The 27,981-nt window shown below is 37.5% G+C and overlaps 9 protein-coding genes across 9 annotated transcripts; 5 read left to right on the top strand and 4 right to left on the bottom strand.

Moving 5' to 3' along the window:
* The first annotated feature begins 656 nt into the window (after positions 1-656).
* B0P05DRAFT_545824 (uncharacterized protein) lies at positions 657-3,852 on the top strand. The gene is made up of 5 exons (XM_051578683.1): positions 657-1,322; positions 1,364-1,411; positions 1,466-3,140; positions 3,198-3,610; positions 3,654-3,852. The coding sequence occupies exons 1-5, from the start codon at positions 924-926 to the stop codon at positions 3,696-3,698; spliced, it is 2,580 nt and encodes an 859-aa protein (XP_051433821.1). The 5' UTR covers positions 657-923; the 3' UTR covers positions 3,699-3,852.
* Positions 3,742-4,459, bottom strand: B0P05DRAFT_545822 (uncharacterized protein). Its single transcript, XM_051578682.1, has one exon. The coding sequence runs from the start codon at positions 4,411-4,413 to the stop codon at positions 3,949-3,951; it is 465 nt and encodes a 154-aa protein (XP_051433820.1). The 5' UTR covers positions 4,414-4,459; the 3' UTR covers positions 3,742-3,948.
* Positions 4,460-4,865: 406 nt separating this feature from the next.
* Positions 4,866-5,606, top strand: B0P05DRAFT_472190 (uncharacterized protein; the record flags this gene model as incomplete). The annotated part of the gene is made up of 3 exons (XM_051574661.1): positions 4,866-5,048; positions 5,092-5,248; positions 5,416-5,606. 3 exons carry the CDS (start codon positions 4,866-4,868, stop codon positions 5,604-5,606), a joined length of 531 nt encoding a protein of 176 aa, XP_051433819.1.
* Positions 5,607-6,060: 454 nt separating this feature from the next.
* B0P05DRAFT_472083 (legume-like lectin family-domain-containing protein) lies at positions 6,061-7,552 on the bottom strand (the record flags this gene model as incomplete). Its single annotated transcript, XM_051574656.1, has 8 exons — positions 6,061-6,255; positions 6,312-6,467; positions 6,511-6,569; positions 6,618-6,639; positions 6,694-6,789; positions 6,837-6,998; positions 7,045-7,301; positions 7,351-7,552. 8 exons carry the CDS (start codon positions 7,550-7,552, stop codon positions 6,061-6,063), a joined length of 1,149 nt encoding a protein of 382 aa, XP_051433818.1.
* A 799-nt stretch (positions 7,553-8,351) lies between these two features.
* On the bottom strand, positions 8,352-10,152 carry B0P05DRAFT_545813 (uncharacterized protein). Its single transcript, XM_051578681.1, has 5 exons — positions 9,491-10,152; positions 9,175-9,443; positions 8,943-9,119; positions 8,770-8,896; positions 8,352-8,722 (listed from the first exon to the last, which is right to left on the bottom strand). Exons 1-5 carry the CDS (start codon positions 9,678-9,680, stop codon positions 8,364-8,366), a joined length of 1,122 nt encoding a protein of 373 aa, XP_051433817.1. The 5' UTR covers positions 9,681-10,152; the 3' UTR covers positions 8,352-8,363.
* Positions 10,153-11,306: 1,154 nt separating this feature from the next.
* B0P05DRAFT_572403 (uncharacterized protein) lies at positions 11,307-11,946 on the top strand (the record flags this gene model as incomplete). Its single annotated transcript, XM_051581438.1, has 2 exons — positions 11,307-11,606; positions 11,638-11,946. The coding sequence occupies 2 exons, from the start codon at positions 11,307-11,309 to the stop codon at positions 11,944-11,946; spliced, it is 609 nt and encodes a 202-aa protein (XP_051433816.1).
* A 2,736-nt stretch (positions 11,947-14,682) lies between these two features.
* On the bottom strand, positions 14,683-15,210 carry B0P05DRAFT_545809 (uncharacterized protein). Its single transcript, XM_051578680.1, has one exon. It carries the CDS (start codon positions 15,074-15,076, stop codon positions 14,735-14,737), a length of 342 nt encoding a protein of 113 aa, XP_051433815.1. The 5' UTR covers positions 15,077-15,210; the 3' UTR covers positions 14,683-14,734.
* A 7,414-nt stretch (positions 15,211-22,624) lies between these two features.
* On the top strand, positions 22,625-27,391 carry B0P05DRAFT_545797 (ER-golgi trafficking TRAPP I complex 85 kDa subunit-domain-containing protein). Its single transcript, XM_051578679.1, has 7 exons — positions 22,625-23,044; positions 23,088-23,352; positions 23,397-25,278; positions 25,323-25,698; positions 25,744-26,399; positions 26,444-26,874; positions 26,929-27,391. The coding sequence occupies exons 1-7, from the start codon at positions 22,828-22,830 to the stop codon at positions 27,278-27,280; spliced, it is 4,179 nt and encodes a 1,392-aa protein (XP_051433814.1). The 5' UTR covers positions 22,625-22,827; the 3' UTR covers positions 27,281-27,391.
* Positions 27,291-27,807, top strand: B0P05DRAFT_545795 (uncharacterized protein). The gene has a single exon (XM_051578678.1). It carries the CDS (start codon positions 27,374-27,376, stop codon positions 27,629-27,631), a length of 258 nt encoding a protein of 85 aa, XP_051433813.1. The 5' UTR covers positions 27,291-27,373; the 3' UTR covers positions 27,632-27,807.
* Positions 27,808-27,981: the final 174 nt, after the last annotated feature.

The following is a 27,981-nucleotide window of genomic DNA, read 5'->3' as shown; positions in this document are numbered from 1 at the left end:
TGACTTTCTACACAAATACAGCAAATTTTAGAAATCAAGTTGTTCTTGAGAATAGATCATCATTCCAAAGCCCATTTCTGAGTTTTAAAAAAGTAGAATCAATTTCAATGTGGAGAAACGACCTGTTTGTAAATGCAACAAAATATGATCTTGGATTCTTTTGGTGTGTTAGTAAATTCTGTATATCTTCGCATTGTGAATTGAATGGTAGAAGAAGATCACAAAGTATACTCATAACACTTCAAGTTGCCTCAAGATATATGGTTCTAAGTTTTTTGATCATAGTACATCAAATCAGTAATAAATTAGTCAGACAAAAACATTTGCAAGAAATCGTAGCTTTTGGCGCATATTTTGAGTATTGAAGCATCCCTATAGCTTCACTTCTGAGCTCATAAAGTTGAACAAAGGCTCTGATGACGGGGTTTTAAATGTATGTCCTAAATAAACCCTTTGGAAGAAAGGCAAGCTTAGGTCATTTCGAAAACTTTGATTTTTTTGATCCAAAATACCACTAGCCCTATCAAGCATTGCTCGTATATAATTTAAGCATGAAAAGACACTCCTTGATGACCTCGACTGCTATTAAAAGCTCATTCATAAAGAATATTTTTAGGTTTATTTCTGCAAATTACAGGCATCTTTACACAGTTAAACCTGCAATTCTCAATTTAAGACAGTACTTTGATTCTTTATATTGCATATCAAATTTCTTCTCAAAATCAGCATAACTTGATTTCTTTGATTTGAATTGTTTTCTTTATCCACACAAGATATAATCAAGTTTGTACTACTCTTTCAAAATAAATTGGTCCGACTTGATGCTCGCGTCCATGTTTCCTTTCTTTCTCTATATTATTTAAGAGACAAGTCTTGTTCTAGTTAACACCCATTCCATTCTTTATCCCCCTCCTCATTTAATCATGCCTACTTCCACTAAAGATAATAGACGCCTCACAGGATACCGAGGCAATACAGACTATCAACAATCACTTTATGACGATGATATGGACGATTACCAGCACTACCATACAACAGGAGATGACGACACCTATGAAGAATACGATGAAGATCTCGATGATGATGACACTCATGTGCAAGATGATCAAGATGACACCGGGTCTGAGCTCAGTATTCCTGATTCAGAGATTAATTTCGATATGGTTTATGCACTTCATACGTTTGCTGCCACGGTAGAAGGCCAAGCTTCTGTTGTGCGTGGTGATGCATTGACTTTATTGGATGACAGTAATTCTTATTGGTGGCTTATTAAGGTACTCAAGACAGCTGAAGTAGGCTATATTCCAGCTGAAAATATTGAGGTAAGATAGTGTTACTTGATCTATCCACTCAACCTACCTAGACACCTCATGAAAGACTAGCTCGTTTAAACTCACATCGCAATATAGAAGTAAGTTTTTTTTTGTATTGACACACATTGAATTAACCTAATTTGTACATGAAGCTTACCAGAAAAGACATTCAAGATGCTTTTCCTGCACCACCTTCTAACAGTCCAAAAAAGACGAAGCGTGTAACACTTGCCAAAGGGGTTCAATTTCAATCTCAAATCATTTATGGTTCAAGTGATGATGAAGATGATTATTTTGAAGCCGAATTTGAGCAATGGGATGAACGTATGCGTTCTGATGAATCTGATACAGACGATATGATATCTGAAGATGAAAGCGATGATCCTTATCGTTATTATGGAGAACAAGATTTGGATCAGCCTATTGACATGTACACTGCTAATTACAGCCAAATGAACAGTAATCCTCTTGCTGTCCAGAATGATATTCACCCATACCAAAATACCTTATCAGATGCTACTCCTATTGAAGCTGATTCAGACATCATTAATGATGCTCTGGAACCACCCGTGGAAGACGAAACAATCAAGATTTCACTTACACCTTCTATCGCCCGTGGCTATGAAGAAAGTCGTCGCAGTTCCGACAGTAGCATTCAAAACAAACTCAAGAAGGCTGCTAAGCTTGAGAAACTACTCAATGCTACTTCACCTGAGCCTCAACAAGAACGCAGAAACTCCAAAGAAAAGAAAGAAAAGTCAAGTATTCGCAAATTCTTTTCAAGATCCAATTCTAGCGGCAGTAGCAAAGAAAGCAAAAAGAGCAAGAAAAATGCTCAAAAGAACCAAGACAACAATACACTCGAAAGACAAATATCTGCTGAGACAGCTTCTATCAGTTCCCAATCTACTGGCATGATGTCTATCGAACGTGATCGTGTTGACAGCGTAGACTCTGACAACATGAATATGCAACAGCCTAGTCGATTAAAGATCAATGCAGGCAATATCACTGATTTTGGCGACCTGCCTTATAAACATGCTTATGTCTATCCTTCTACTACAGCAAATGAACTGATTCAACAAGTCATTCAACAGGATCCTAATCAAGAGCCTGAAGAAGAGGAAGCTTATCATGACTACCATTTGATTGTTCGTACCTTGGGTGGTGATGAATTCACCTTGGTTCCTTCTGACAAACCACTCGAGATTTTTCATTCGTTAACAGCTCATTTAAATACCCCTATGCCCTCACTCAAGAAAGCCAGACGTATTTCCGCGCTGATGGGCAGTGATAACACACATATTGGAGGACCCTCTAGCCATGCTCCTACTACAGACGAAGAAGTCCAATTCTATCTCTATTCAAAAACCAAACGCACAGATGATGGTGAAATTCAAATCAAGGTGTCCTTGTTTGAAGAAGAGAGAACCGACAAATTAGTCAAGATTGCCTCCCATGTATTGGTCAAGGATGCTGTGCCCTTGTTGCTCGAAAAATTCCATATTTTGAATGGTATTGTGAATGGTATGGACATCAATTCTTTACGCCTAGACGGTGATGATGATGTGGTCAAGTATAGCTTGGCTGTAAACAGAGATGGTCAAGAGCAATTGTTGGATCTAAATGATAAATTGCTTAATGTGTTTGGAGATCAAGTACCTCCTATTCATTATAGACGCAATAGTAACCCTGACAGAACATCTATTACAGCCAATATCAACCCACCTGATAAAGGTGAAGTTTATTTTATTTTGAAATGTGTTGAAAAACCAAAACCTATTGCTGTTATTCAACAAGAACTAGAAGAAAATATTCAATACCATGGTATGTTGTTCTCCCCTTTTTTTAGTATCCTTATTTGATTCATTTTTCTTTGTTTAGATGCTCGTCCACATCATCGTCTTGTACGCCAAGATACGCCTATGCCTGTCCGAGAAGCTACACCTACAGGCGGATTTCAAGAACCTCCTATACCATCAAGGGACATTGCAGAAAGCCCAGATATGCTCACCAAGCCTGTACTCTCTAGTTCCCCTGATTCTGAGCCTGATATTATGTCTCAACTTGATGAAGCCATTGATACCCTTACACCCACTACTGATCAAAAGCGATCTCGTCATGAAGCTGCTGAATCTATGTTATTCTGTAATGATTTTGGTATGAATGATATGATGGTCATTATTCGTGGTGCTGCTCAAAAGATAGAAGCACCCAGCAACAAATATTATACCATTCGAAGCGAAATCAGTGATGTCTTTAAAGATTCTCAAACCAGATTAGAGCAATTAGAAAAAGTAAGTAGATAATCAAAGTGTATTTAGACTGATTTCTTCTTAGGAATTGGATCGAATTATGGCTGAAGCTGTCAAGGTACATCAATAGATACAAATTAAAGAGATTGGAATGTACATAAAAAACAGGGATATTTGATTCAAAGGAATGAAGGAGCTAAGATATTTTCTTTCTCTCTCTCTCTCTTTCTTTTTTGTTTTTTATTGAATAAATATAGAATAAAAAAAGGGAGGTTAAAAAACTACTACAATAAGGCATGGATAAGAAATACAGGAAAGGGATAATGAATGAATAATATATAATGAATGGAAAATGAGTGGATAAGATAGAAAGAAAAAGTTTATCTCTTTTTGACAGATTCAAAATGTTGTTGTACAATGAATTGAGCAACCTTTTCTGCTTCAGATGCACTAGTGACAGTGGTGTTACAATGAGGTGCAGTCCAACGAGCATTGAAGGCACGTTGTTGGTGATAAGAAGGTGGAGCACCTGGAGCTGATTTGCTTCGACGTCTGGCCATCATGATAGAAGGAGGAGTGGCTGTAGGCATAAATGTAGCAGTACATGCTTTTGATTTCATGACTTGAGCTTTAAAAAACTGACGCATTTGTTGGTCGAGATCAATGGCATCTAATAAGACGTTCATGTTTCGATGGCTAGGCAATACAGCAGGCACAGATGTAGTTCTGCCATGGTTGCGAGATAATTTGAATTGAAGTGGTTGACGCTTAAATTGCGGCTTGTTCTCTATTGTCTTTTTATTGCGTTGTATAGAAGGAAGTGCATTGAAAAGAGAAACAGTCATTGTGAAGCAGAAAAAAAACGAAAAGATGTAGAAAAAGAGAGAGAGAGAGAGACAAAAAACGTTGTTTATATATGCTTTGTTGTTGTCTATTTTTGGATAACTTTCTTTTTTATATATACGCCCCTCAAATTCCAATTGATTTTGATACAGACCAGATTCTTAAAGGAGAAGGAGCGCCTTCTATTTTGTTGACGCCATCCCCTTTAACAATAGGGTTGTCGTCACATGGAATGCGTATATACGTCAGATTTTAAAAAAGAAGGTTGCTGTATCAGAATTACATCTGAATAAAGTCTAGGTGTGATTTTAATCCTGCGTTTCATACTGGAATGTAATAAAAGGGCGGGTAAGTTTTAAGTTGTAAGTTTGGATCAAAATGATCGCATTGGCGGAACCTTAAACAAGTTAATATCATCATTTTTCTTATTTATTATTTTCTATTTTTTTTAGCTATGAACAAAATCGACTTGAACGCATATACTATACCCCTATTACATGCAGCAAAGTATCCTTCTTCTGATGTGTGTGGTGTACTCTTGGGTAAAAACGAGAAAGAACTAATGGTCAAGACAGCCGTACCTTTCTTTCATCACTGGACTACAGTTACACCTATGCTTGAGGTTGCTTTAAGACAAGTAAGTAACACCTCGAGTAGATGACGCGTATTAACTTGATTAGACCGAGATTTATGCAAAGGAAAATGATTTAGTGATCGTAGGTTGGTACCATGGCAACGCACGTCTCGAAGATACAAGTTTGCCTGAAAGAGCTGTCAAAGTAGCAGAAACAATCAAGAAAAACAGTGCGAGCAATAAGGCTGTTTTGTTTATGGCAAGTTAGTTAGTTTGTTGATAGCAAAAAAAAAGTATTGACAGAATAACATAGATCAACAATAAACAATTCTCTAATTTGGAACAAGATGTATCTGCTATCACAGTAAGTTTAGAGAAAAAAAACAAACATGGCGTGTATTTATAAGCCTATAGCCTTATGTAAATACAGAGAATCAATGGAAAAAGCAAAAGGATCCTTTCACAGCTAGTGATAACGACTTTAGTTTGACAGATAAAGAAACATACACTAAAGTGCGTGGACTTTTCAGTGCTTCTGCTTATCACCGTATTCATGACTTTGATGAACATGTAGAAGATGTGTCTATTGAATGGCTAGAGACAAGCAAGCTTTTTATTTAAACAAACTTTTTGTCGTTACGCTCAACACGTAATTTCCAATAAAGATAACCAGCAATACCAAACAAGAATTGGGCTACAAAAGCATAAAAGATATACTTCAAAAGAGTAGACATGGTGCCTTTTGTTTCGGCTGAATGTAAATTGACCTTGTTCATTTCAGATTGAATCATGTTGGCTTGCGAAGAGATGCGTCTCTATAAAAAAAAATGAGTCATATATTATTTTTATATGCTTAACTTACGTCTAAAGCAGCAAGTGTATCTTCCAATCGACTCAATGATGCTTGAATATCCTTCATTTTACGGCCTTGTTCCTGAATTTGGTTTTCAGTCTTTTGTGACTCAGTATGCATTTGATCTGCAATGCGCTTGATTTCCTCACTAGAGTCTAGTTAGATACCACTCTTTTTTTTTTTTTTTTTTTTTTTTTTTTTTTTTTTTTTTTTAGTTTATACTTACGCATTATTGTTGTTGTTGTCGCTTTTGTTATACATTTCGTTGTTGTGTTTATCTCGAGCATAAACGCGATCCGCTTTTTCATAATTGCCACTAAGAGCATCATTTGGATTAGGTGCGCCCAAGGCTTCAATCTGCAACTGTACAATCTGTAAATGTTCAATTGCTCTACGTTGGGTATCATAGATAGCAGCCTACATATAACATGAGTTTGTGTGTCTTGAAAAAATAGATATATTACCATAGTCACAGCTGTTTCCCCTTGATAATCGTCTGCTTCAGCTGTCTCTCTTAATTTTTTCATTTGGAATTCTGCTTCTTGAATCTTTTTCTTCTGTTCTTCATCTATGCCCTTGAATTCTTGACCCTTCTTCTTCTTTTCTTCTTCTAATGGGCGTTTTGGGTGCTACATTTTATTTGTCAAAATGCCCTGACATGTATTCCCTTACCTCCATTTTTTTAGGGGGATTTAATTGTCTTGTCTCAAAAGAAATAACATCGTGATCATCTACATGTACATTTTAATGAATAAGAAACTTTGATTTATTCCACTTACCTGCAGGTGTGTGTGACGAAGCCTAAATGAGAAATAAACTTAGAAACATGTACGTGTCAAGAATGGAGTGACTTACAGAAATACCAAAGTGATAACCTACAGGCAATTTAATACCACCCTGTTGAGCACATAAACGATAGTCTTTTGCACCTGATCCATTATCCAATGCAACCTTATAAATATATCAGTAAAAAACAGCATTGATTTGAATCAACTTACAGTAATAATCTGATCCTTATAAGTCACTTTCAAATAAGCAGGATTTTCAGCGTTTCGATAACTGATAGAGCATTGTCCCAGCATATGCTTGATGGGATCATCGCCAGCTGCAAAAGCCAATGTGCCGTCATTCAATAACACCATCGTGCTTTGTTTATGTGTCTATGACCCAAATCAACATTCATTTTTTTTTCTTACAACCACTTACCACAGGGTTAGCAGAATCAAGCCAGACACTGAGACCATCCCATTTATCTTTTGAACCAAACACGGGGCCTGTTTCTTTAGGATCTTTAGCGTACCAAAAGGCTAAACCACGTCCACCGTGCAAATTGTTTCCTCTGACTCTAAAACCGATTTCCACTTCCCATTCTGGATAAGGATTAGGGATATCTGACCAAATCCAACCTTTGGTGTTGGGTATAGAAGGTGAGAGACGAATAAAGTCTTCAGACTTGAAAATATCTATTTCCACAGCATGAGATATATACCAACAAGCAATAAGTGCCTTTACCTCCACCAGTAGACCAAAAGGGAATTGTATTGTTATAATAATAATTCTTTTTGAATGATAACTTATAGTCGAATTTTGAAGCAGGATTATCAGCCAACTTATATTCTGCTTGAATAGGGTCTTCTTTTTTATTACCCCAGAGACCAGCTGAACAAGACTGAAGTAAAAGAGAAGATATAAAAAGAACGCTATACACCTTCATAGCTAAAGAACACGTTTTTTCTTTTATTATGTAAAAGAAAGAGAAAAGGAAGAGGAGAAGAAAATAAAATGCAGATTTAATTTCGAATACATTAAGTTTGCTTCGAAGCACACTTTGATTGGATGACTGAATTTGAAGTTAAATTTACTTGTAATTAAGCATCAAGTTTCTTTTAAAGACGCGTACAAGAAAAAGCCAGAAAAAAAGACCACATTGATTGAATTTAATTCTTGTAGTGACATCTTATCACTTGATGCGTGTATTTTCTCCCATTGCCTTCTCTTTTGCCTTACATTTAGCACACCGCAAAAGTGTGCTGCAATAAATCTTTTATTGGAACTCAATCGAATAGAGATGCGTGCAATATACTTCATTAGCTTAAAAAACATTTTGGCTTGACAAATACCTTACTTTATTCGCTCCCATGAAATAATAAACAAATAATGAGCTCATAAACACCTATAATCAAGCTATAGCTTGATGACTCAACATACAAACAATTCAGCAAAAACTTCCTGTATCTATGGCATTAACCGACAAAATTCTTACGTTTCCCACCTCCTATTTTTATTAAAAAACAAACAAAAAGAAAAAAAGCCGTTATCATTGTTTGTTTAACATACTATCTATGTTTGTTTTCTATATGCAGATCTTTTATTTCTTATTCGTTTCAAAAAAAGAGTTGATTAAAAGCGATAGCAGTAATCTAATTGACACTGTAAAAGAAAAGTACGATGCCAAAAAAAAGACGAACTTTATTTTCATATGTAAAAAAAAAAAAAAAAAAAAAAAAAAGAGAAGGGGAATATGATCAATGAGAAGAAGATGATGCATTGGTAGTTTGTTCTTCTGGATGTTGGTTATTTTTTGCTGCCAACTGTTGTTTTCTTTGGTGTTCTTCTTGTTCTGCAAGTGATAACCGGACTGCTTCCATTACCATCCAATCCTCTAAATCCATATCACGCATATTATTCAAAAAGTGATTGTATTCCGTAGCAGCAGCAGAAGATGCAGATCGACCAGGTCGGGTCAAGAGTGAACTGACGCCACCTCCAGCGGCTCTTAGTAACCCATTACTATGGCCATTGCGCGACCCTGCTGATGCAGAGTTTCTTCTTGAGACAGATCGAACGGGCTGTGCCGCGGTATTCCAGTTGGGTCTTATATGATCTAATCCTTGTTATTTCTCTTTTCATTTCATTTTGTTTTATTCTTACCGACAAGAACAACATCAGGGTTTTTATGACTCACACTTTCACGTCTTGGTCCATCAGATTCACCAACACCAGAAGTTGTATGCCGAGTGCCTGACACTGTGCTATGTGATCCACTTCTTGAACGAGCCTAATTAAATAGTCAATAATCCTATATATGCTACGAAACTGTTTACTTGAAACTTTTCACTCCATAAAGGTATCTCGTATATAATACCATAGTTCTCCTCCATACAGAATGGACAAGTAGCTGGCACAGATGGTGTTTCAATGGGACGATGTATTTGAATAAAGCATTCTGTACAAATAGGTTGATCACAGCAGCGAGAATAATTGATATTGGCAGGATAATACTACCAAAAAAGAAAAAAAAGCATGAATAATGATTTTACTTGACATATAACTTACTAAAAAACAAATAGGACATTCAACAGCATCATTGTAAAGCATTTTTTCTCTTTGTTTCATTTTTTCTATATAGGCTTTTTTTCTTTCAAGGAAAGGATCATAGCCTGGTGTTCTACTGCTAGAAGATGCGCTTCTTGGTCTAGCTGAAGGTTTTGATGCTGATAAATTACTCTCTATAGATATCGTTGATAAGGAAGAAGAGGATTGCGGTAAAGGAGACAGTGTTTGTGACAATGTAGGTTGAACAGGTTCTGGAGCATCAGGAAGGCCTTTTCTAAGAGTTATTATCTATAAATATCTTAATTATTATTAATACCTTTATAAAAAGGCGCTATCTTTCTGGCTATTATTAAGCTTCGGACAATACGTGGGTCGTAATCTTGTTCAGTTGCTGGGTAAAGACCGTTTGGAAGAACAGAGCCCAAGTCAACAAGGTCTTCAATTTTCTGTTGGTGAACACGGTTACTGGAGTTTTTTGTTGTGTTTTTTGACGTGTTAGCACCCATATTTTTAAAGTGTGTAAGAGAGGAAAAGAGAGAAAAGAGGGAAAGAATTACTGTTTGAATTTCCGATAGAGAAAAAGAAGATTGTTGAGTCACTTGACTTGACAGTGTCACTATCTCTTGAAATTATGCAAAATGCTAACTCAACATGTACAATGTATATTATTTCAGTCATATATGACTATATAGAGTTTGTTGTTCTGGCTAAACATAATTTTATTCAATTTCTTTATACGTTGAACAAACTCTTTAGAGAAACATATATCTATTTCAGACCGGAATGCATAGAATATACACGCTTTTTTTAAGTAGAATGAAAGTTGGATTCTCAACCAGCTGTTGTTAATAAAAAAAGAGCATGTCTTTTTCAAATTGACATTCTTGAGGGATTTAAAAAACATTTGATTTAATAGACTACTTGTTGTAAGGCTTACAAGCTTGACTTTTAGGTTTACTGGCCTTTGAAATAAATTACATAACAAGAATAAAACGAATAGAGTTTTTTTTCATGAGCCTCGAAGAAACACAATTGTTTCTTTATTCTGAGCCAATAAAAATCCACGGGGTGGGAAAAAAGAGAAAAAGAGACCGAAGTAGCCTAGATTCACTTTTTTTCGAGAAAAAGTACACTCTTGGAGAATATTGTTCAAGGGGTACAGCTTTCCGATGCGGCATAATCTTTTTAGCGTACTTAAAAGACAGTAATCGGCTTTGTTTTTTTTTCAGGGCCTAATGTAACCTTATGTCTTTTTTAAGAAAAAAGCAACTTGATTTTCTATTTGTAATTGTCCATAATCTATAGTATGCATGTACAATGCTTTCAACAAGCAATATGGCCAGTTAATCGAAATCAATCTATCATTTCCAGATATGGGTTAAGTTTATTGAGAGTTTGATAATGATTACAGCTATTGCAAAAAGAAAGAGAGCCATTAAACGTTGCCACCTGAATTCCTTTTTTTGGATTTCATAGCGTCGCCAGTTTTCTGATTCTGAGCAAAGATTTTCATCAGTCGCAAAGTACAAAGAAAAAAAAATAACCGTTTTTTTTAGTTGAAAATCGCTACTTCACGTTCAAAATAGGCTTTTTAAGAAAAAATGTTACTTCACTTTTACTTGACTATTGAACAACACCATTAAAGGGTTGAGCGCTTTAGTTTCTGCAATGCTACAATTAGAGAATGCATATAATGAGCAGCAACTGTTATAATCCTTTATTCAGATTCTACAGATATAAGTGATCTATTGGTTTGCGATTGAATATTGGTATTTATATTATGATTTTAGTTACCTTATGAAAACTCTTTAGAAGAATATATTCGGCTTTTTGAACTCTTTTTATTCAATCTGATGTTCTTCTTTTTTATTCTAACAAAACTTAAGAAAAATGAGCTCAAACAAACTGAATTATAAGTGATGGCAATTTTCAGCCGCCTGTTTCTGTGGTTTTGCGCAAGAGATGCAATGTTTTCATTACAAACTCAAATAAAACGGGAAAAACTTTAGCGACTATAAGGACCAATATCTTTGTCTTTCACCTGGAAAATGAGGTTTAAAAATCTCAAAAATCTGACAGATAGACTTGACAGCTGAACCAACAAAGAAAACACATTCCTGATCCGCTCAAGAATGAAAAAAAAAGAGAGATTGACATGGACTTGCAAGTATAGCGATGGCAGTAAGAAAATCAGATGTAATCCTGATAGAAAAAGGCAAGGAACTAGCTTCAAGACTGGATGTCACTTCATGATTCGAGTTGCCTACAATTCATTAGAAGAGTGCTGGTTTGCTAAAAAGCCCCGCACAGTCTACAATTATGAGTGTACTGAAGGCTATAACAGAACCACATCTCAAGGAAAAACAAAGCTCCTGACTTCTGGCTTTTCTGTGATGTCTGAAATGCTTCAAAGCAACTTCGGCATTGCCGAAGTAAGAAAGAACACCACTACTTTCAATGGAGTACCATTCTATAGCTACCAAGATATTGCTAATTATCCCCAATGAAACTAAAGAGACTGAAAAAGCAAACATTAAAATAAATAACGCGAAAGTTCTTATTGCTCAAACGGAAAATGCTGGATATTGGGCTCAGTATCAAGTATATCAAGAAGAGAACGGTACGCCTATCGTATTGAAAGACATTTTCTTTGGACATAAAAATATGACGTACAATGCCAAAAAATTAGGTCAAGCTTTGGTGATTGATACAACTTACATGCAAATGCCTCTGATCAGTGTTTATGTCGAATGCAGCCTTGTTGATGAGTAGCTAAGAACTTTCCTTGTCGCCTTCGATTTTGTATTTAATGAAGAAGAAACGATATATCAGTGTTTTCTGAAACAATTGAAGTCATTTATCGGATATTCGCCTGAAAATGCACCATTGATTGTAACTGGTAAATGCTTTCAATTGATGAAAGCGTTGAAAATGTTTTCCCAGAATCAGAGAAGTTGCTATGCATCTGGCATATGATGCAAAAAAAAAAAAAGAAAAAAATTAAAAAGAGGCTTAATGAAGCTAGCTGTTTTGTCAACGAGGAAGTAAAAAAAAAAAGTGCATACGTTTAGTAGAAAAAATGATACATGCAAAAGATGAGGATGAATTTAAGGAAACTTACAGCCCAGACAATGTAACCGATTTCTTTGAGGTTGAGGCAGAAGAAGATGGATTTGTTCGTGGTTTCAACAAAGCACGCTACTATTTGTATGACGATTGGACACCAATCAAGAAAGAATGAGCAGCTTATTTGACCAAGAAGTTAGCTCATTTCAATTGCCTCGGTGCACAAAGGGCTGAGAGCGGTTCTCGGTCACTAAAAAAATGGAATATGTAGACAAATGTGTTTGACTAATGCGTTTGATTATATTGATAAATATAAGGTATAATTGCAAAAGAAAAAAGCTTGACGTTCTTAAGCAAAAAGAGCAACAAAAACGAGATGACTTGGTGAAAAGCAACAAGAGATTAGGCCACATACAAAACAAAGTCTTAAGGGCTGCATTTGTTGCTACTCATTCCGCATGTTTGGAAGTTGGTTCTGGCGACTTGTTGGAAGAGGAATTGGGGATAATAGAAGCTACATGTTGCTGTTATGCCAAGACGAACTTTCTTCTGCCCTGTGTGCACACTATGCTGCCAATGGGAGAGGGTCCTCTCAAACTGAACAGTATCAACAAGCACTGGCAATTGGAAGAGCTTAGTATCTCTGGAGCAAAAGATTGAAGTCTCACTCCAAAGTTGACAAACAATAGATTTGGATCTTACGAAATACTTCCATAATAAGATAAATGATATCAACTTCTTGTCAAGCTAGAAATACAGCTTCGTTAAAGTAGAAATGGTTACCAAAAGATCAATTATCTTCAAGATCTTGTAGAAAATGCTATCCAAGATTTCAAGAAATACAGCAGTCAGAAAAAAACCATCCAGTTGAAGTAGCTGATGAACCTATTAAAATACTAGAAAGCAGGTGTATAAGCAAAACTAAAAATTCTGCAAAAGGATCTTACTGCAGTCTTTGGAAGAGAAAAAAAAGTCAGAAGAAAACAAGAGCAGAACAGATACAATCCAAAGTAACAACTAGAAGGGTAAAAACTTTTGAACAGTACCAATGCATTCATTACTAATCACTTTGCATTGCTATGTTTTATGTATAAGCTTGAGAAAAACGAGGATCAGACCCCTTTGGAAAGCGATAAATCACAAAAAGAACATCAGAGACGCAAAGAAAGGTAAAAAAAAAAAAAGTTTTATTTGACGAAAGCAACTCAAGCTTAAAAAGACGTAGCTGAGACAAAGGCCTCTTAATCTAAAAGAGATAAAAGATCGCCACTGCAAGCAAAGCCAATTCCTTCATCAATATGATTGAGAATCTCGAAAAAGAAAAGGCTGAAAGAGAGGATATGATTAGACAAAAAAAAATCTAAATATCAGAAGCTAAATTAATTTTTTCTACAAGTAATAACTGAACAAAATAAAGAAAATCGTATATTGAGTAAAATAAGTAAGGAGATCTCTACGAATGCCTTTACAAGCATTATTGACGTAAAATACGATAATTTTCATGGCTTCCGCGCCTTAGCAGCTCAGACCTTTGAGGATAAAACTTTCTTCTTGGAAGTGAAGTTTGCTATACATGAGCAACTGCTGTCAAATTATGACATGTGATTCAAGGTTTCTGGAGAAGTAAGAGATATAAAAAGCTGCAAGGATTGTATTTGCTTTGGAATTGAAGAAAATTTTGGTAGCAAAAAAAAACTCCATTAATATAAGCACCAATGTTACTCAAGAATAGTGATTTATGGCTCCTTAATATACCCAAGTTTCAGTCTGTACTTTTGGAATACTTGTTGCTGTCTATGATAACAATAGAAATTCAGTAACCTTTCTTCCTGTCGTGAACAGATTCAAACCTGATGTATATAAGATGGGTACGAACTCTCTCTCTCTCTCTCTCTCTTTACTTCTTCATTTTGTCAACAGGAGTTATTAGATCACCTTGGCCCTTAAGCGCACAATTAAGACTACTTGGTCAGTAATCAATATTCTTCATTTCCAAGCTATACATGCATTGAAAAAAGATGATAGAATAAAATCCTTTTGGAATAGACATTTGTCAGTCAATAAAAAGTAACAGGTTCAGATATTTTATGATGTAAATGCATAATTGCTATGCTTTAAACAAAAAAAAAAAAAGTCAAATCTATGGATCATCTGCTTAAAAGAGATACTTTTAGAGATAATTTCTATTTTCCTATAGATTTAAGAAAGGGAAAAAAAGCATTTTAATCTATTGTATTTTGGAAGTGAGGTGGTGATGTTCGACCAAAAAACGGTTATTTTTTTTCTTTGTACTTTGCGACTGGTGAAAATCTTTGCTCAGAATCAGAAAACTGGCGACGCTATGAAATCCAAAAAAAGGAATTCAGGTGGCAACGTTCAATTTTTCACCTTGCAAAATCCTATCTTATTTGTGTCTCCAACTCAAGGATAATTATACATGAAGCAGTGGCAGTTTATTGTCATTTAAGAGAATTTTGATGGTTTAACATCTAAACTAAAGCAGCCAGCGGGTAGCGCTGCTCTCCGAGCTGTTATCCCTTAATTCTCTTTGAAATTGGGCTGAGAAGTCAACTGTAACCTTCCCTTCGATAAATTTTAGTACACTCTGATCAATCAAGCGGCAGTTAATAATCCTATTTGTAAAGCAACTGTCACCAGTCGACAACGTCTTTACTTCCCAAATGACAGCTCCAGTAATTCGGGCTCTTTCTTTAATGCTCTTGATCATCAATTTTTTGACCAGGTTCCCTGTCGCAGCAGAGTGATTACGGCAGTCATAGCAGCTATAGCAACCATAGAAAGCCATAACAACCATAATAGTCACCATAGCAACCATACGCCACAGTGTAGGCAATTACATTTTTCTTCCATTGCTTACGCTGTAGTGATTATTCTACAAAAAAGTAGCTAGAGCGATAGAAAAAATTATTGAAAGACTCTTACACCTCAAGTTTTTGGGATCAGTGTGATGGGCTTGCAAAAAAAAAAAAAAAAAAAAAAAAAAAAAAAAAAAAGACATTTTCAAAATTATAAAAATATTACCAGGTATGCCGAAATTACACGTATGCCATTTGCGTACTCAAAAAAATATTTTTTGAAAAATAATAAAAACCACTTTTTTAAAGTAGGACCACTACTCTAAAATAAAATCAGAATAAATTCTGAAATGACCAAAAGTAAAAAAAAAAATAGTAGATTTCTAAGTTTTTTACTTAAAATTAAAAAAAAAGCTTGTTTTTCAATTTTTCGGTTTTAAAATAAAAAACAAGTCTACCGACCATTAATCCCTTCTTTTAAACTAAACAGTAAAGCCATCATCCGGTAGACTCGTTTATTTATTTAAGGCAGAAAAATTGAAAAGTTGGCTTTTTTTGTTAATTTAAAACAGAAAAATTAAAACTACCTACTTTTTTTACTTTTCATTACTACAAAAAATTTTTTTTGCTTTACTTTAAAGTAGTGGTATTTATTTTTTTAAATACATAAGTGGCATACTTGTAATTCGGTATGAATGTTAACGGACTTTTTTTTTCTTTTTTTTTTTCTTTTTTTTTTCTTTTTTTTTTCTTTTTTTTTTCTTTTTTTTTTCTTTTTTTTTTTTTTTTTTTTTTTTTTTTTTTTTTTTCTTTTTTTTTTCTTTTTTTTTCTTTTTTTTTTCGAATTTTCTGTTTTGGGTACCTAAGCCCCGAAACAGCACCTTCAACTAACAAAACACAACAACAACAACAACTTCAACATAAACGACATAGTCGACAGACCTCCAGTAGAACCTTCTTCTGTACCACTACAACCGACATCGCCTTCAGTTTCGCCACCACTCGTAGACGTAACATCTGACGCACCTGTAACTATTTCATTCAGTCCAACTCTACCTCCCCCAAGGAAACGACTCCGATCAAATTCATTAGACCACGAATATAACTTCGTTATGAATACCCCTACTATCAAGAAGACCACCCCACGTGCGAAGCGTGTTGAACCTTACAGCAAACTGCCAACCACTGGTAGTCCATCCAAGGCTACTAGACAACAAACCGCCGCCCTCATTGCGGAAGCAGCTGCTAAGGCTGCTATACCCACCAGCTTGCAAGACCAGATGCTCTCGTTCCAAGCTCAACTGGCGGCATTTAGCCAAGACAACGAAGGGCTTCGTCAAGAGCTCCAAGACACTCGCTCTGCTTTAGCGGAGACGCAAAAGGCTTTGGCAGAAGCTTATCAACAAATTGCCGCCTTGCAGTCCGCCGCCAACAGTCAGTCAGAATTGCCTCTGACTCAACCAGAGGCAATTCAAAATACAGATCATGATATGGCAATGCCTACTGATTTCCCTCCCTTGGCTAAGGGAATTGAAGCATCTCAATATTCCCATGCTTACAAACCTTCTGGGGAGCGTGTCGCTTTTGCTACAATAGCAAGACGTGCGCCCACTCGTCCTTCAAAACGCCTCTCTCCTCGTCAAGTGGCTAGCGTGGCCAGACAATTCATACCTGTGTCCACTGATCAAGGGTTTCAATACCTTTATCTCCCATGCAGACGAAAGCTCCCTATCAGAGACATGCGCCAACAATTTGCCCACCTCGGACTTGATCGTGGAAGAGTCTTGGATATTCACTATCCTGATCGAAATGTCGTCGCCATCCTCGTACACAACGAGTACGCCTCCGCTGCCTCTGCTGTCTTTGAAAAGCATAATATTAAGCCTCTCCATGACTTTGATCCACTCGATCCAACAGTAGTCCGAAACCCAGCTTTTGCTGAGGCTTCTGAGGAAGAGCTCAGACAAGAAGCATGTCGTATCAACTCTACCAGAGCTCTATCCACGCTGCAGTACATCCGAACACCTGTCAATGTAGCGGTTGCTAGATCCTTTGCTAAAAAGAATTGGATTACCGAAGAACAACTCCGTGCCTTTCTCCCTCAGATCCAGCCAAAGTCTGCATTACATGAACAAGACCAAACAGACAATGATGCTCCAGCATTTATTTTCTCTCGCCCAACACCTGAGAAGATAACTGACGACTCAGAAATGCAAATTGATCAAACAAGTAGTTCTGAACCTCTCGCTGAAGGTGAAGCGAATTCGCAACAATAAATATGTCGACTTCAAGCACAACCCAATCTCGTAAGTTCCCCTCACATTCATTTACTGACCTTTTTATATGTTCCCTTAATTGCCGAAGTTTAACAAAACCATCACAACCAGAAGTTAGCAGCAGCTTTATTCGATACTTGAAAACTAAACAACTAGACATCCTGTTGTGAACATATAGAATCTATATGCATATGATGATCTGACATTAAATAAGTCTTCATTTACATACTAAAATATATCATAATCAATTTACATCAGAAATAGACATAAAAAAACCTCTTGTACTAAATAAGACAATGTATCTTTTAATAGATCAAGACTTATAATCGAAGTCCATAATTTACATTATTTAGTTAATTTAAAGTAGTCTATGATAATAGAGACTCAGTCATTTGCATGAACTCTACTACTACTTACTCCGACATCTCTTCATATATAAATACCTAGAGAATGAAGAGCTAGAAAAGAGAGAGACATATATTTTTGGATAATAAACCTATACAAGTTTTAATCGACTTCTTTGTTTTTATCTTCTCTCTTACATCACAACACATCCTATGCTTCCAAAAAACACATGCCAGCAACATTACTATGCAACAACAACTCGACTTCCTTTTCAAACCGACTTTCTCAATATGGACTCAGCACTGTGGGGTAATTAGCAACAATCCTAATATCCAAATCACACCATACTTGATTACCATAGACCAAAGGGTCATCATATGTAATATTACACACGCTTCTAACTTTTTCCCTCCATTCCTTTTAGCCAACATTTATGCTCCAGCGACAAAACGCCTAAGACAGTTCTTTTACAACGATCTGATGACTATGCAACCATTTTCAGATTTCTTTGATCCCCTCTCCAGTCCTTTACCATCAGAGGATGACGATACATCCACACCTTCCCTCATCATTGTAGGCGACTTCAACTAGGACTTTCACTCATGTTCTACCCGCAACCTTCCTGACAAAGAGTCTCCTGTCAATTCATCCAGCATTCTTTCTCAATGGAAATGGCACTATTTGCTATCCACCTACTTTACAGAATGCACTCATGCGCTTCAACACGATCAACGAATTCCCACCTTTCGTCGTGGAGAGTCGGATACATCCACCATTGACTACATATTTGCTTCACCTTCCTTTGCTGACAACATTCTTTCTCATGACATTGAGTTTCTCTCTCCAAGATGGACCGATCATGCTCTTCTCTCAGCTACTTTCCGCTTTGCACAAAACAAACAAGGTCGAGGTCTGTGGCGTGCTCACCCTAGTCTGGCCAAGAACTCTTACTTCATCAAAGCCTTGAATTCTGCATTGGATGATTATCATTCAATGATAAAAACCTTTTCTGAAGAGTCATGCCCCACAACACAACAACAATGGGATGTTATCAAACAAATCACAAAAACTATTGCAAAAAAGATTGGCAGGCAACAAGCAGCATTGAGAGTTCGTCTGATGAAGCATCTTCAACGCAAGCGCAACAAGTATTTCAAAGAATACGGTACAGCTCGCATTCCTCATCCACTCCTTTCAAACGTTGAAAAGGAAATTGCAATGGTACAAGAGGACTATGTCAACAATCTTGCTCTTCGTGCTGGTCGACACTGGAGAGAAAATGGTGAAACTTCAGCAGGTTACCTCAAGAGAACTATTGAATCCAAATCAGCTAAGAAATCCATGCCGCCACTCATTCATCCCATCATCGGCAACCTCTGTCAATCGACCGAAGAAATGGAAGATGCGGTCTCAACTTTTTACGGTCAGCTTTACTGCCCTGACCAGGTAAATATGAAACATATTGCAGATCTCACTAGCACAATTCCTTCTAGTGACAGCATTCCAGATGTAATGCATAATCGATTATGTGCTCCCATCACCCTACAAGAACTTCAAAAAAGGTGCGGCTAGAACCCCAAGTCAAAGCAGTCCTGGTATAGATGGGTTACCGTACGAACTACTTTCCATTTTATTGCAGCATCCACTTACTGGCGCTTTGGCCGTAAAGGTATACAATGATGCACTCACCTCCTCTAGATTTCCAAAGTCTTGGTTACAAACTTGTATGATTCTACTACCAAAAAAGGGCAATCTCTCTTCGCTAACAAACTGGCGACCCATTTCACTCATTAACGTAGATGCCAAAACTTTCACTCGATTAATCAATGCTCGACTTATACCTTACCTCAACAAATATATTTCATCACACCAACTCGGATTTATGCCTGGTAGATTCATCGCAGAAAATGGTCAGATCCTACAATCGATACAAGCTATTGCACACCATGTTAATTCCAACTCTATTGCCCTTCTTCTCGACCAAGAGAAAGCTTATGATAGGGTCCATCCTACTTATCTGACTCAAGTTATGCATGCATTTAACATACCCCATACTTTCATTGAATCCATCACATCTCTTTTCTTCTCTACTGACATTAGTTTCAATATCAATGGTCATATCTCTTCCACAACAGTCCAACAACATAGAGGTCTCCGACAAGGAGATCCACTCAGTCCTTTATTATTCAACATTGCTTTCGGCCCATTTCTTCGTTCTATTCAACAAAATCCTAATATTCAAGGTTTCAACTTTCAACTAGAAACCAAAAACCATCATCCTCCATCCTCCATATCACCAAATGACCTCTCACTTTCCTTTCAACAACTACAACTAGACAATCCCTCATCTCCATCATTCTCAGCACCACCTGTCAAAGTTCTCGCCTATGCCGATGATACACTCGTTTTACTTCATAATCACCAAGACCTTCTATGCCTTCAACAATTAATTCACAATTACATGCTAGCCTCCAATGCTAAACTCAACTTCAACAAAACTACAGCCATTTCGCTGTCAGGTAAACCTAATCCAAGATGGAAGTACTTTTTAGCTTCACAGAACATTACAACTTGGCATGACAACACCTCGCCTGAAGCAGTTATTTATCTTGGTTATCCAATTTACTCCAGTCCCCATCAACGAAACTCACATATCGATAAATTATTCCGAACCATCCAGCAAGCATGTCTCATACACAGCACTAGAAATTTATCTGTTAGAGGCAGAGCTACTGTCCTCAATTCACTCATTCTATCACGACTATGGCATGTACTTCGCCTGCTTCCTCTCAAAAAAACACAACAAAACACATTGCAACGCCTCATCACTTCCTTCATCAACAGTCGTCGCTTTGGTACCATTCCTTTCTCAACACTCATTTTACCTCGTTCTCAAGGTGGACTTAGCGTCATTGATCCTCATCTACAACAGAGAGCTCTTCAATGGCGATGGGTCTTCCCTTTATTAGATCCTCACTCTTTTGCTATTTCTTTACCTTCGCTTCCTTATCTCCAATTTACCCTCTCTTTCTTCCTTCGCTCCCCACAATACCCTACTTACCACTGGCCTTTGTTATTCCCCTTTATACGAAAAAAGCTTTCTATTGACATTCCTTACTTCAACCGTATTTTCTTAGCTATAGATTATCTACCCCACAACTTCTCCAATTGTCATGTCCCCTTCATGTTTGCCTTCGCCTTCCACTTCCTGAACTTCTACATTCTATCTATCCTTCTCCACCTCCATCCAACCCTCCTATTTGTAAAAATGAATACTTCAAACACAATCCCAACATGCTAGCCTTAACAGGTAATCACATTTTTGTTTTTGATTCTTCTAGTGAATGCATTCGGTTTCGCTCTCGGCAAGAAGTCCCTCGTTTTGAATCGGCCACCTACCGCGCTTTACTACACTTTCGTCAAAAAAAGCTCTTCCTCAATCCCTTTGTCCTGTCACTCTTTTCTCCTGCTCCTCGTATTTCTTCCTTTTCTATTCTTCCTTCAATCTCTCACATTAGTTCTACTGATTTACAGACATTCATTTCAACCCTTACATACTCTCAATCCCCCATTACATCTTCCACTCATTCTTATCGTAAATTATGCCATAGCTCCTCCCCTCCTATACCGCCTGATCCCCGCCTATCGCCTAACTGGAAACGCTTTTGGTCTCTCAAGATCCCTCTCCCTGCTCGCAATGTCCTCTACAGGATACTTCACAACAAAGTCAACAACCGTTTTCACCTACATCGTCTTATGCCCCATACAGTTCCTAATAGCTTTTGTATCCACTGTCCTTCAAATCTCATTACTTCCATTGATACCCTTGATCACTTTTATTTCCTCTGCCCTACCAAGTATGATGTTTGGTCTCATGTCTTCTCCAAGTACATCAATCCCAACATCCGTGCACCTTCGGTCAATCTCCTACGTCAAGTCCTCCTCCTTCGGGTTGTTATCCCTCGTGTTTCTCTCCTCCATTTTCCTTCCTTAAGTAACTTCCAAATCTTTGCATGCACTGCTCTAGCCCTCTGGCAAGCTCACTGGCAATCTGTTTTTTCTAAAAACCCATTCCTCTCCAAAACTATAACCAAGACGGTTTCCCGCTTAGCAAATAAGCTGCATGATGAATCCCGCCTTGATTATGAACCGTAAATTCTCTCCTCCGCTTTCCTTTCCAGTTCCTCTCTCACTACTCATGATGTTCTCTCCATTTCAAGTATCTATCAAGCTCTCTTAAACTCTTATTCTTTTCTCAATTTCTTCTACCACAGGCTCATTTCCCATTCCTTAGTCTAGTTCTTATAATACCACAGTCTTTTCTTCCACTCTTTTGACGTCCAAAGGACTTTAAATAAAATTGGAGCAAGTCTCCCTTACAAAAAAAAAAAAAAATAGCCATCTTTTGCAAGTTGCTTCTTTTTGCTTCAAATTAGCTCTAAAAGCACCATGGATACTAGTAAACATTGTTGAAGGGTATTTAAAGTAATTTTGCGTGCATAAACAGGCTTTATGCTATCTCTACATGGCAAAGGAGAAGGCGATGATTTGCATGAAATATAGTCTTTTTTCACTGTTGAAGTGTTCATTTGCTTAATATCTCTCTTATGCAAATAAATAGTGCACTAATAAGCTATTTATTTAACTACAATGTCTTGTTTAAGCACACTTGATCCATTGTTGCCGGTAGGTCTGGTGAACCAAGCTTTACTTAAGTATGGGAAACTCAAAAAAGGGGAAATACAAAGCAGTTTCAGGTATTTGTTGAGGCTCCTTAACGTGTATTAAAAGAGAATATGTATAGACGTGTGTGTTTTTTATGCTAACTTTCAAGATTACATCCATTGAGTTATTTGCTTATGAACAAGTAGGGTGTGAATAGGAGTGAGCATAGTAAAAAAAGAAAAAAATAGGAAAGAGCATGGTGATACAATCTGATACACCTTTCTTCTTTTCTTTAACACTAGATGGAATCCACTCGAGATTTCATTGCAAGAACACTCGCTCCTCTCGTTGCTGTAGCAGCAAGCGAAGATGCAGAAGAACTGTGTCGAGTCAATCATATTCCTTCGTTTGCTGACTTTATTAAACCCTTTGGCGATATGATTGAAAGTCGAGGTAACTTGTTGTATTGAAATAAGCTGTTCATAATGTATAAAGTGACTCCACGCGACTGGCAAGGCATGCCTCTTCCTATTGATAATTTTAATATACGTTTTCGACCCATCGATAAACTAGACGAGCCCAATCACCTTGCCATCATGAAGCTAGTTCAAGACAATGTAAAATCAGAAGGAGACCAAGTACCTCAAGACTTGATAAAGGAAATAAGAACGCGCCATGATGTGACAGAAGACTATTTAAACAGTAAGTAGACAGTCCATAAGCTTGTTACTCATATTCTATGAAGCTCCTCTGGATGAATTGACACCTTGGTATGCTAGTTTCAAAAATACCATATTAACACAGAGGGGCATTACAGAATACGAAACATTTGATCACCCTGTAGCTACCATGATTGTCATTTCTTCAACTAACCCAGACCCTGTCAGTACAATTATGCAACTCTATAATCCTAATGTGCCTTCCTTTACGGTGGATAAACCTTATGTAGATACCAACATTCTTCGATACTATATTGTGCTTCATGATCCCAACAAAACCACTTATGAACAGTAAGCATCATTGTCTATAAACTCATTCGCTGACACAGTATTAGCTCTCTCTCTGTGTTTGATAAACTCAAACGTACAGTGGGTTTGCATTGTTATCTATTGACAGTCAATTCAAACCCTCGAGATCCATTAGACGATGAAAGCATACAAGAGACAGTGGAAGACAATATTCGTGATATTTGGGAACAGAGCATCACAGACAACTATCGCATTCAGTCTGAATTGCAGTCCTTTGTTGAATCCAGCAACACGTCTTCTTTTCAATCACCTATGTCGCCTGCTTCATCCACCACACACTCTCGCTCTGCTTCTATCTCATCTAATCTAAGCAGCAATCACAATGTTACTTCGACAGTCATTCATGGTAGTTCGATTCAGTCCATGCCTATTGATTTGATCGATACCAACATACCCACTTATGAAGAAACGCAGCCAACACCATTACCTACAAACATTGCTTATGGGCGATGCATGACACACGACGATGTTCATGGCGTCAAGGCTATGATGCGTGAATTTATTGTGCAGAGCTTAATTCCCTTTATGGAACGCAACATTCAGCATTGGAATGAACAAGTGGCTTCAGCACGTCGAGGATTGACAGGTCGTTTATTTGGTGCCTCACGAAGATTCTTTGGCACCAGCACACGATCTCCTACGCCTCAATCTGTTCAGACCATTCCTGCACAAGGACTCAATGTACCCACAGGCATGAACACACTCACCATCTATCCCTACAGTGCACCTGAAGCGCAAATGCGTAAATTAGCAGACTACGCTTTCATGTTGCGAGACTACAAGTTTGCTCATACTATTTATGATACAGTGCGTCGTGACTATGCTACAGAAAAGACATATAAATATCATGCGGGTACACAGGAAATGATGGGTATCTGCTTACTGATGACACCCGCGTTGCAGAACAAGACAGATGTTGATCGACATTTTGAACTCGCTGTTCAGCAATACGTCGGACGGTGTCGATCTCCCTTCCATGCAACTCGAACCACAGTCATTTACTATGAACTGTTGAAGGCACGCAAGATGTGGAAAGAGATACCTACAGCACTTGTGCGTATGACAGGTGAAGATTCAGACTTGAGATCTGCCTTGTTTCTTGAACAAGCAGCGCATTGTTTCTTACGTGCGAATAAAGCCATGGTACGTAAATATGGATTCCATCTTGTGATGGCTGGGCATCGGTATGGTAAATCCTCGCAGCGGTTACTGGCCTATCGTGCCTATAAGATGGCTTCGTTTGTGCTCGAGAACAATACGTGGTTGATTGCTAAATCGCATATTCAATTTGCATTGGGACGTCAAGCGTTTCATTTGGGTCGATTGGAAGATGCAGTGACTTATTTCTCAAATGTCCTGACAGATTCTAAACAGACCCCTCAGCAACAAATAGCCCATATTCGTGAATTCCTGTTTATCTATAAACAGTACATGGCAGCTGTAGGTATGGATCCACTCAAGGAATCCTTACCTCATTTAGCTTTGCCTGTGATTGAAGATCGTGATATTCAAGTTACGTTATCTAACCAACAATCTAACCTCCAGCGAGAAGAATGGGCAGTTATGGAACTGGAGCTTTTGGAAGACAATATCACAAAGGGGTATATCTCGAGTTCAAAACGAGCAATGGCTAGACAACAGCAGGATGATCATCGTGTGGTTTGTGCAGTAGGTGAACCTGCTACAGTGCATGTAGAACTCTATAATCCTTTACAAGTGCCTATTTCTCTCAGTCATTTGCTGTTGGGCTGTGAATACTATACCAATGCCAATGAAAAGACGGCTACTGTAGATGCTTACCAAGTCATGCCTGACTGCAAACCATTGGAGAATGGCATGTTTGGTTTTGAACATTATAAATTAGAAAAGATCAATGAAATCACATTGGAACCTTTAGAGAAAAAGACGGTAAGAAAAAGACAAGAAGGAGGCCCTTACTCATACTTGTCTAGATTAATTTAGCTATCGTTCCTTGTCATGAAGGTAGTCTTCAAGTCACTGGTTTACATTACACTTTGAATGAACTGGTTCATACGTTTAGACCATTCCATAAAAAGGGTAAAAGACTCAACAAGACCAAGGCTGATATGATGTCAGTCACTTATGCACCTGATCGTTCGCTTGATATTCTGGTCACTTCACCTATGCCTTTGCTTGACCTGGCATTCCATCATGTACCTGAGACTATCATGTCTGGTGAAGTAATTCAAACTGTGCTTGAGATCAACAATAAAGGCAATAAGGGTCTGACTGCACTTCGACTCAAGACAAGTCATCCTAGTTTTATCTGTGTAGGCAATCCTGAAGACATGGACAAAGATGTTTATGGTAATTAGATACCTTTTGATTCATTCAACTCACTCTACACTATAGGATCTTTCGAGGAAGAAAGTCGCCTTGAACTCAACAATGAACTGTTTGATACTAGTGTGATCTCTATTCCTTTACCTGCCAAGGGCTCAAAAGAAGAAGAAGAAGAAAGTTCTCATCCTCATGGTGTTGTTGTGCCTGGGGAAACAACGCTGGTGCCACTTTGGATCCGTGGTGATCGTATCGGCAAACATACATTCAAACTCTTGTTTTCGTATCAATCTGAAGAAGACAATGCAATGATTGCTCACCGTACACTTCGCTCTACACTTCATGTCCAAGTGCTTCCTTCGTTGAAGATCAATGCATTCACTCGACAAAGCACAACAGCTGTCAATGAGTATATCTTGGGTATCGAAATAGAGAATTTGCAGACTGTGGCTCAATTTGACTTGACACAGTTAACAGCAACCAGTCCTATGTGGCGTATTACACCCCTCTCGATTGACCTTAGCTCACATGAAGATGTGGCGGCAAAGACAGTGATACCCCCAAGACAGACAACATTTGCCTATTATAAAATTAGCCGATCAGAGACAGTAGATACATCTCGACCAGAAGCATGGACATCCAATGCACTTGGCGCCTTGTTAGTCAATTCAGATACCAAAGCTCAAAAACCATCTCCTGTTTCTCTTAACCTGAGTAAACTGTCTTTTGTAAGTAGTAACATTACATGATCATAAACTGATTGATTCAATAGAAAGGCAGCGATATTCCATACACGGCAATACCATTGAAGACATTTGCACTGAATTCTCGTATGCATTGGCGACAAGGCAACTTGGAATCTCAATTCCCCAATATCTCACAAGAGCGTTATGGTCGTCTATTTACGCTGTATAATTCAGGCGATATTGATCTGGCTCTGTATTGGGATATTCCCAAGATGAAGCGTCATGGTCATCATTACATTATTGGTGTCAATTTAGGTGTACAGCAGAATCCTTTCCAAGGCACCCATGCTGATTTGACAGCCAAGACAACCAACCGTACCATGTTTGAAGCGACAGCAAAAGAAAGAACACTGCTTGTGAACAGCTTAACTCGTAATCGACATTTAAAGGATGAAAGTCCTATCAAACTCATGATTTCCTCTCCTGACAGACAAGTGCATGATTTTGAAAAAGAAGGGTAAAAAGAGAGAGAGATATCTAATAAGTCATCTCATTGAATTCATTTGAATAGACTCTTAAAAGTACCCATTTCGGTACAACTTCGCAATTGTTCTTGGAATAGAACAAGCAAGTACACCTTAGAATTGCTGCCTTGGTCTACTGATCCTAAACCCAGAAATAACGCAAAGACTTCTAATACCTTCAATATCTTTCCATTTCATTGGACAGGCTCTACTGTCTTTTCAGGTGTTTTAAAACCAGAAGAATCAACGCAGATTGAAGCACTTGCTACTTTCCAATTACCTGGTGTTTATGACATTAATCGCTGGAAACTAACTGTGCGTACAGAAGATAAGGATGATGCTGAAGTCTTTGTTCATCAACCAAGTCTACCTCAATTGATTACGACAATCGCCATGTAATTTTAATTAAATCTCAGTTCTTGTTTTTTTCTTGTTCTTTGCCCTGGCCCATTTTTTTTTCTTTTCTTTCTTTCTTTCTTTTTCTTTCTGATTATGCCTCGTTTTATTTCTGTTGTTACTGGTTTGGCTGTTACTACAGCTGTCACATATAAATTACGTGATCATCTTATACAAGATCAAAACACTATTAAGCATCGTTTAGAAAATGCAAAGACAAACTTGGAAAGAGCAGTAGCCGAACAAACTTCATACAACAAACCATCTTCTTACTTGACAGACTCACAAAAATACGTTTCTGATCGCCTTGTTCCTTCAGGTAATGTCATTCGGTTGATATTTCTGTACTCATAAATCTATAGTCAAGGATTCTTGGAACACACAAATCAAGAATGCAGCACACTCTTTAGTAAAGATGGATATTGGCTCCAAAGCCAAAAAAGTATGGGATGAACAAATCCTTCCAAGCTTAAAAGACATTACAAACAAATAAAGGATTTTAGCTGATAGATAAAATGTCACGAGTTTATATGCCTTGAATTATGTGTAAACAAAATCCTTCTCTTTCTTTGACTCATTGTCTTTTTTTTTTTTTTTTTTCAAATATACTATTTCCTCCAAAGACAATAGTTTTATTATCAAACCACACTGAAACCTTGACATTCTAAATCATGCATAATTTTCCGGGACATGCTGCTTGTCCG

This window comes from Gilbertella persicaria (genome assembly GCF_025201335.1).
Source record: "Gilbertella persicaria strain CBS 190.32 chromosome Unknown B0P05scaffold_25, whole genome shotgun sequence".
NCBI lineage: Eukaryota > Fungi > Mucoromycota > Mucoromycetes > Mucorales > Choanephoraceae > Gilbertella > Gilbertella persicaria.
The sequence above is the reverse complement of the archived record's forward strand: the minus strand, read 5'-3'. Positions and strand labels throughout refer to the sequence as shown.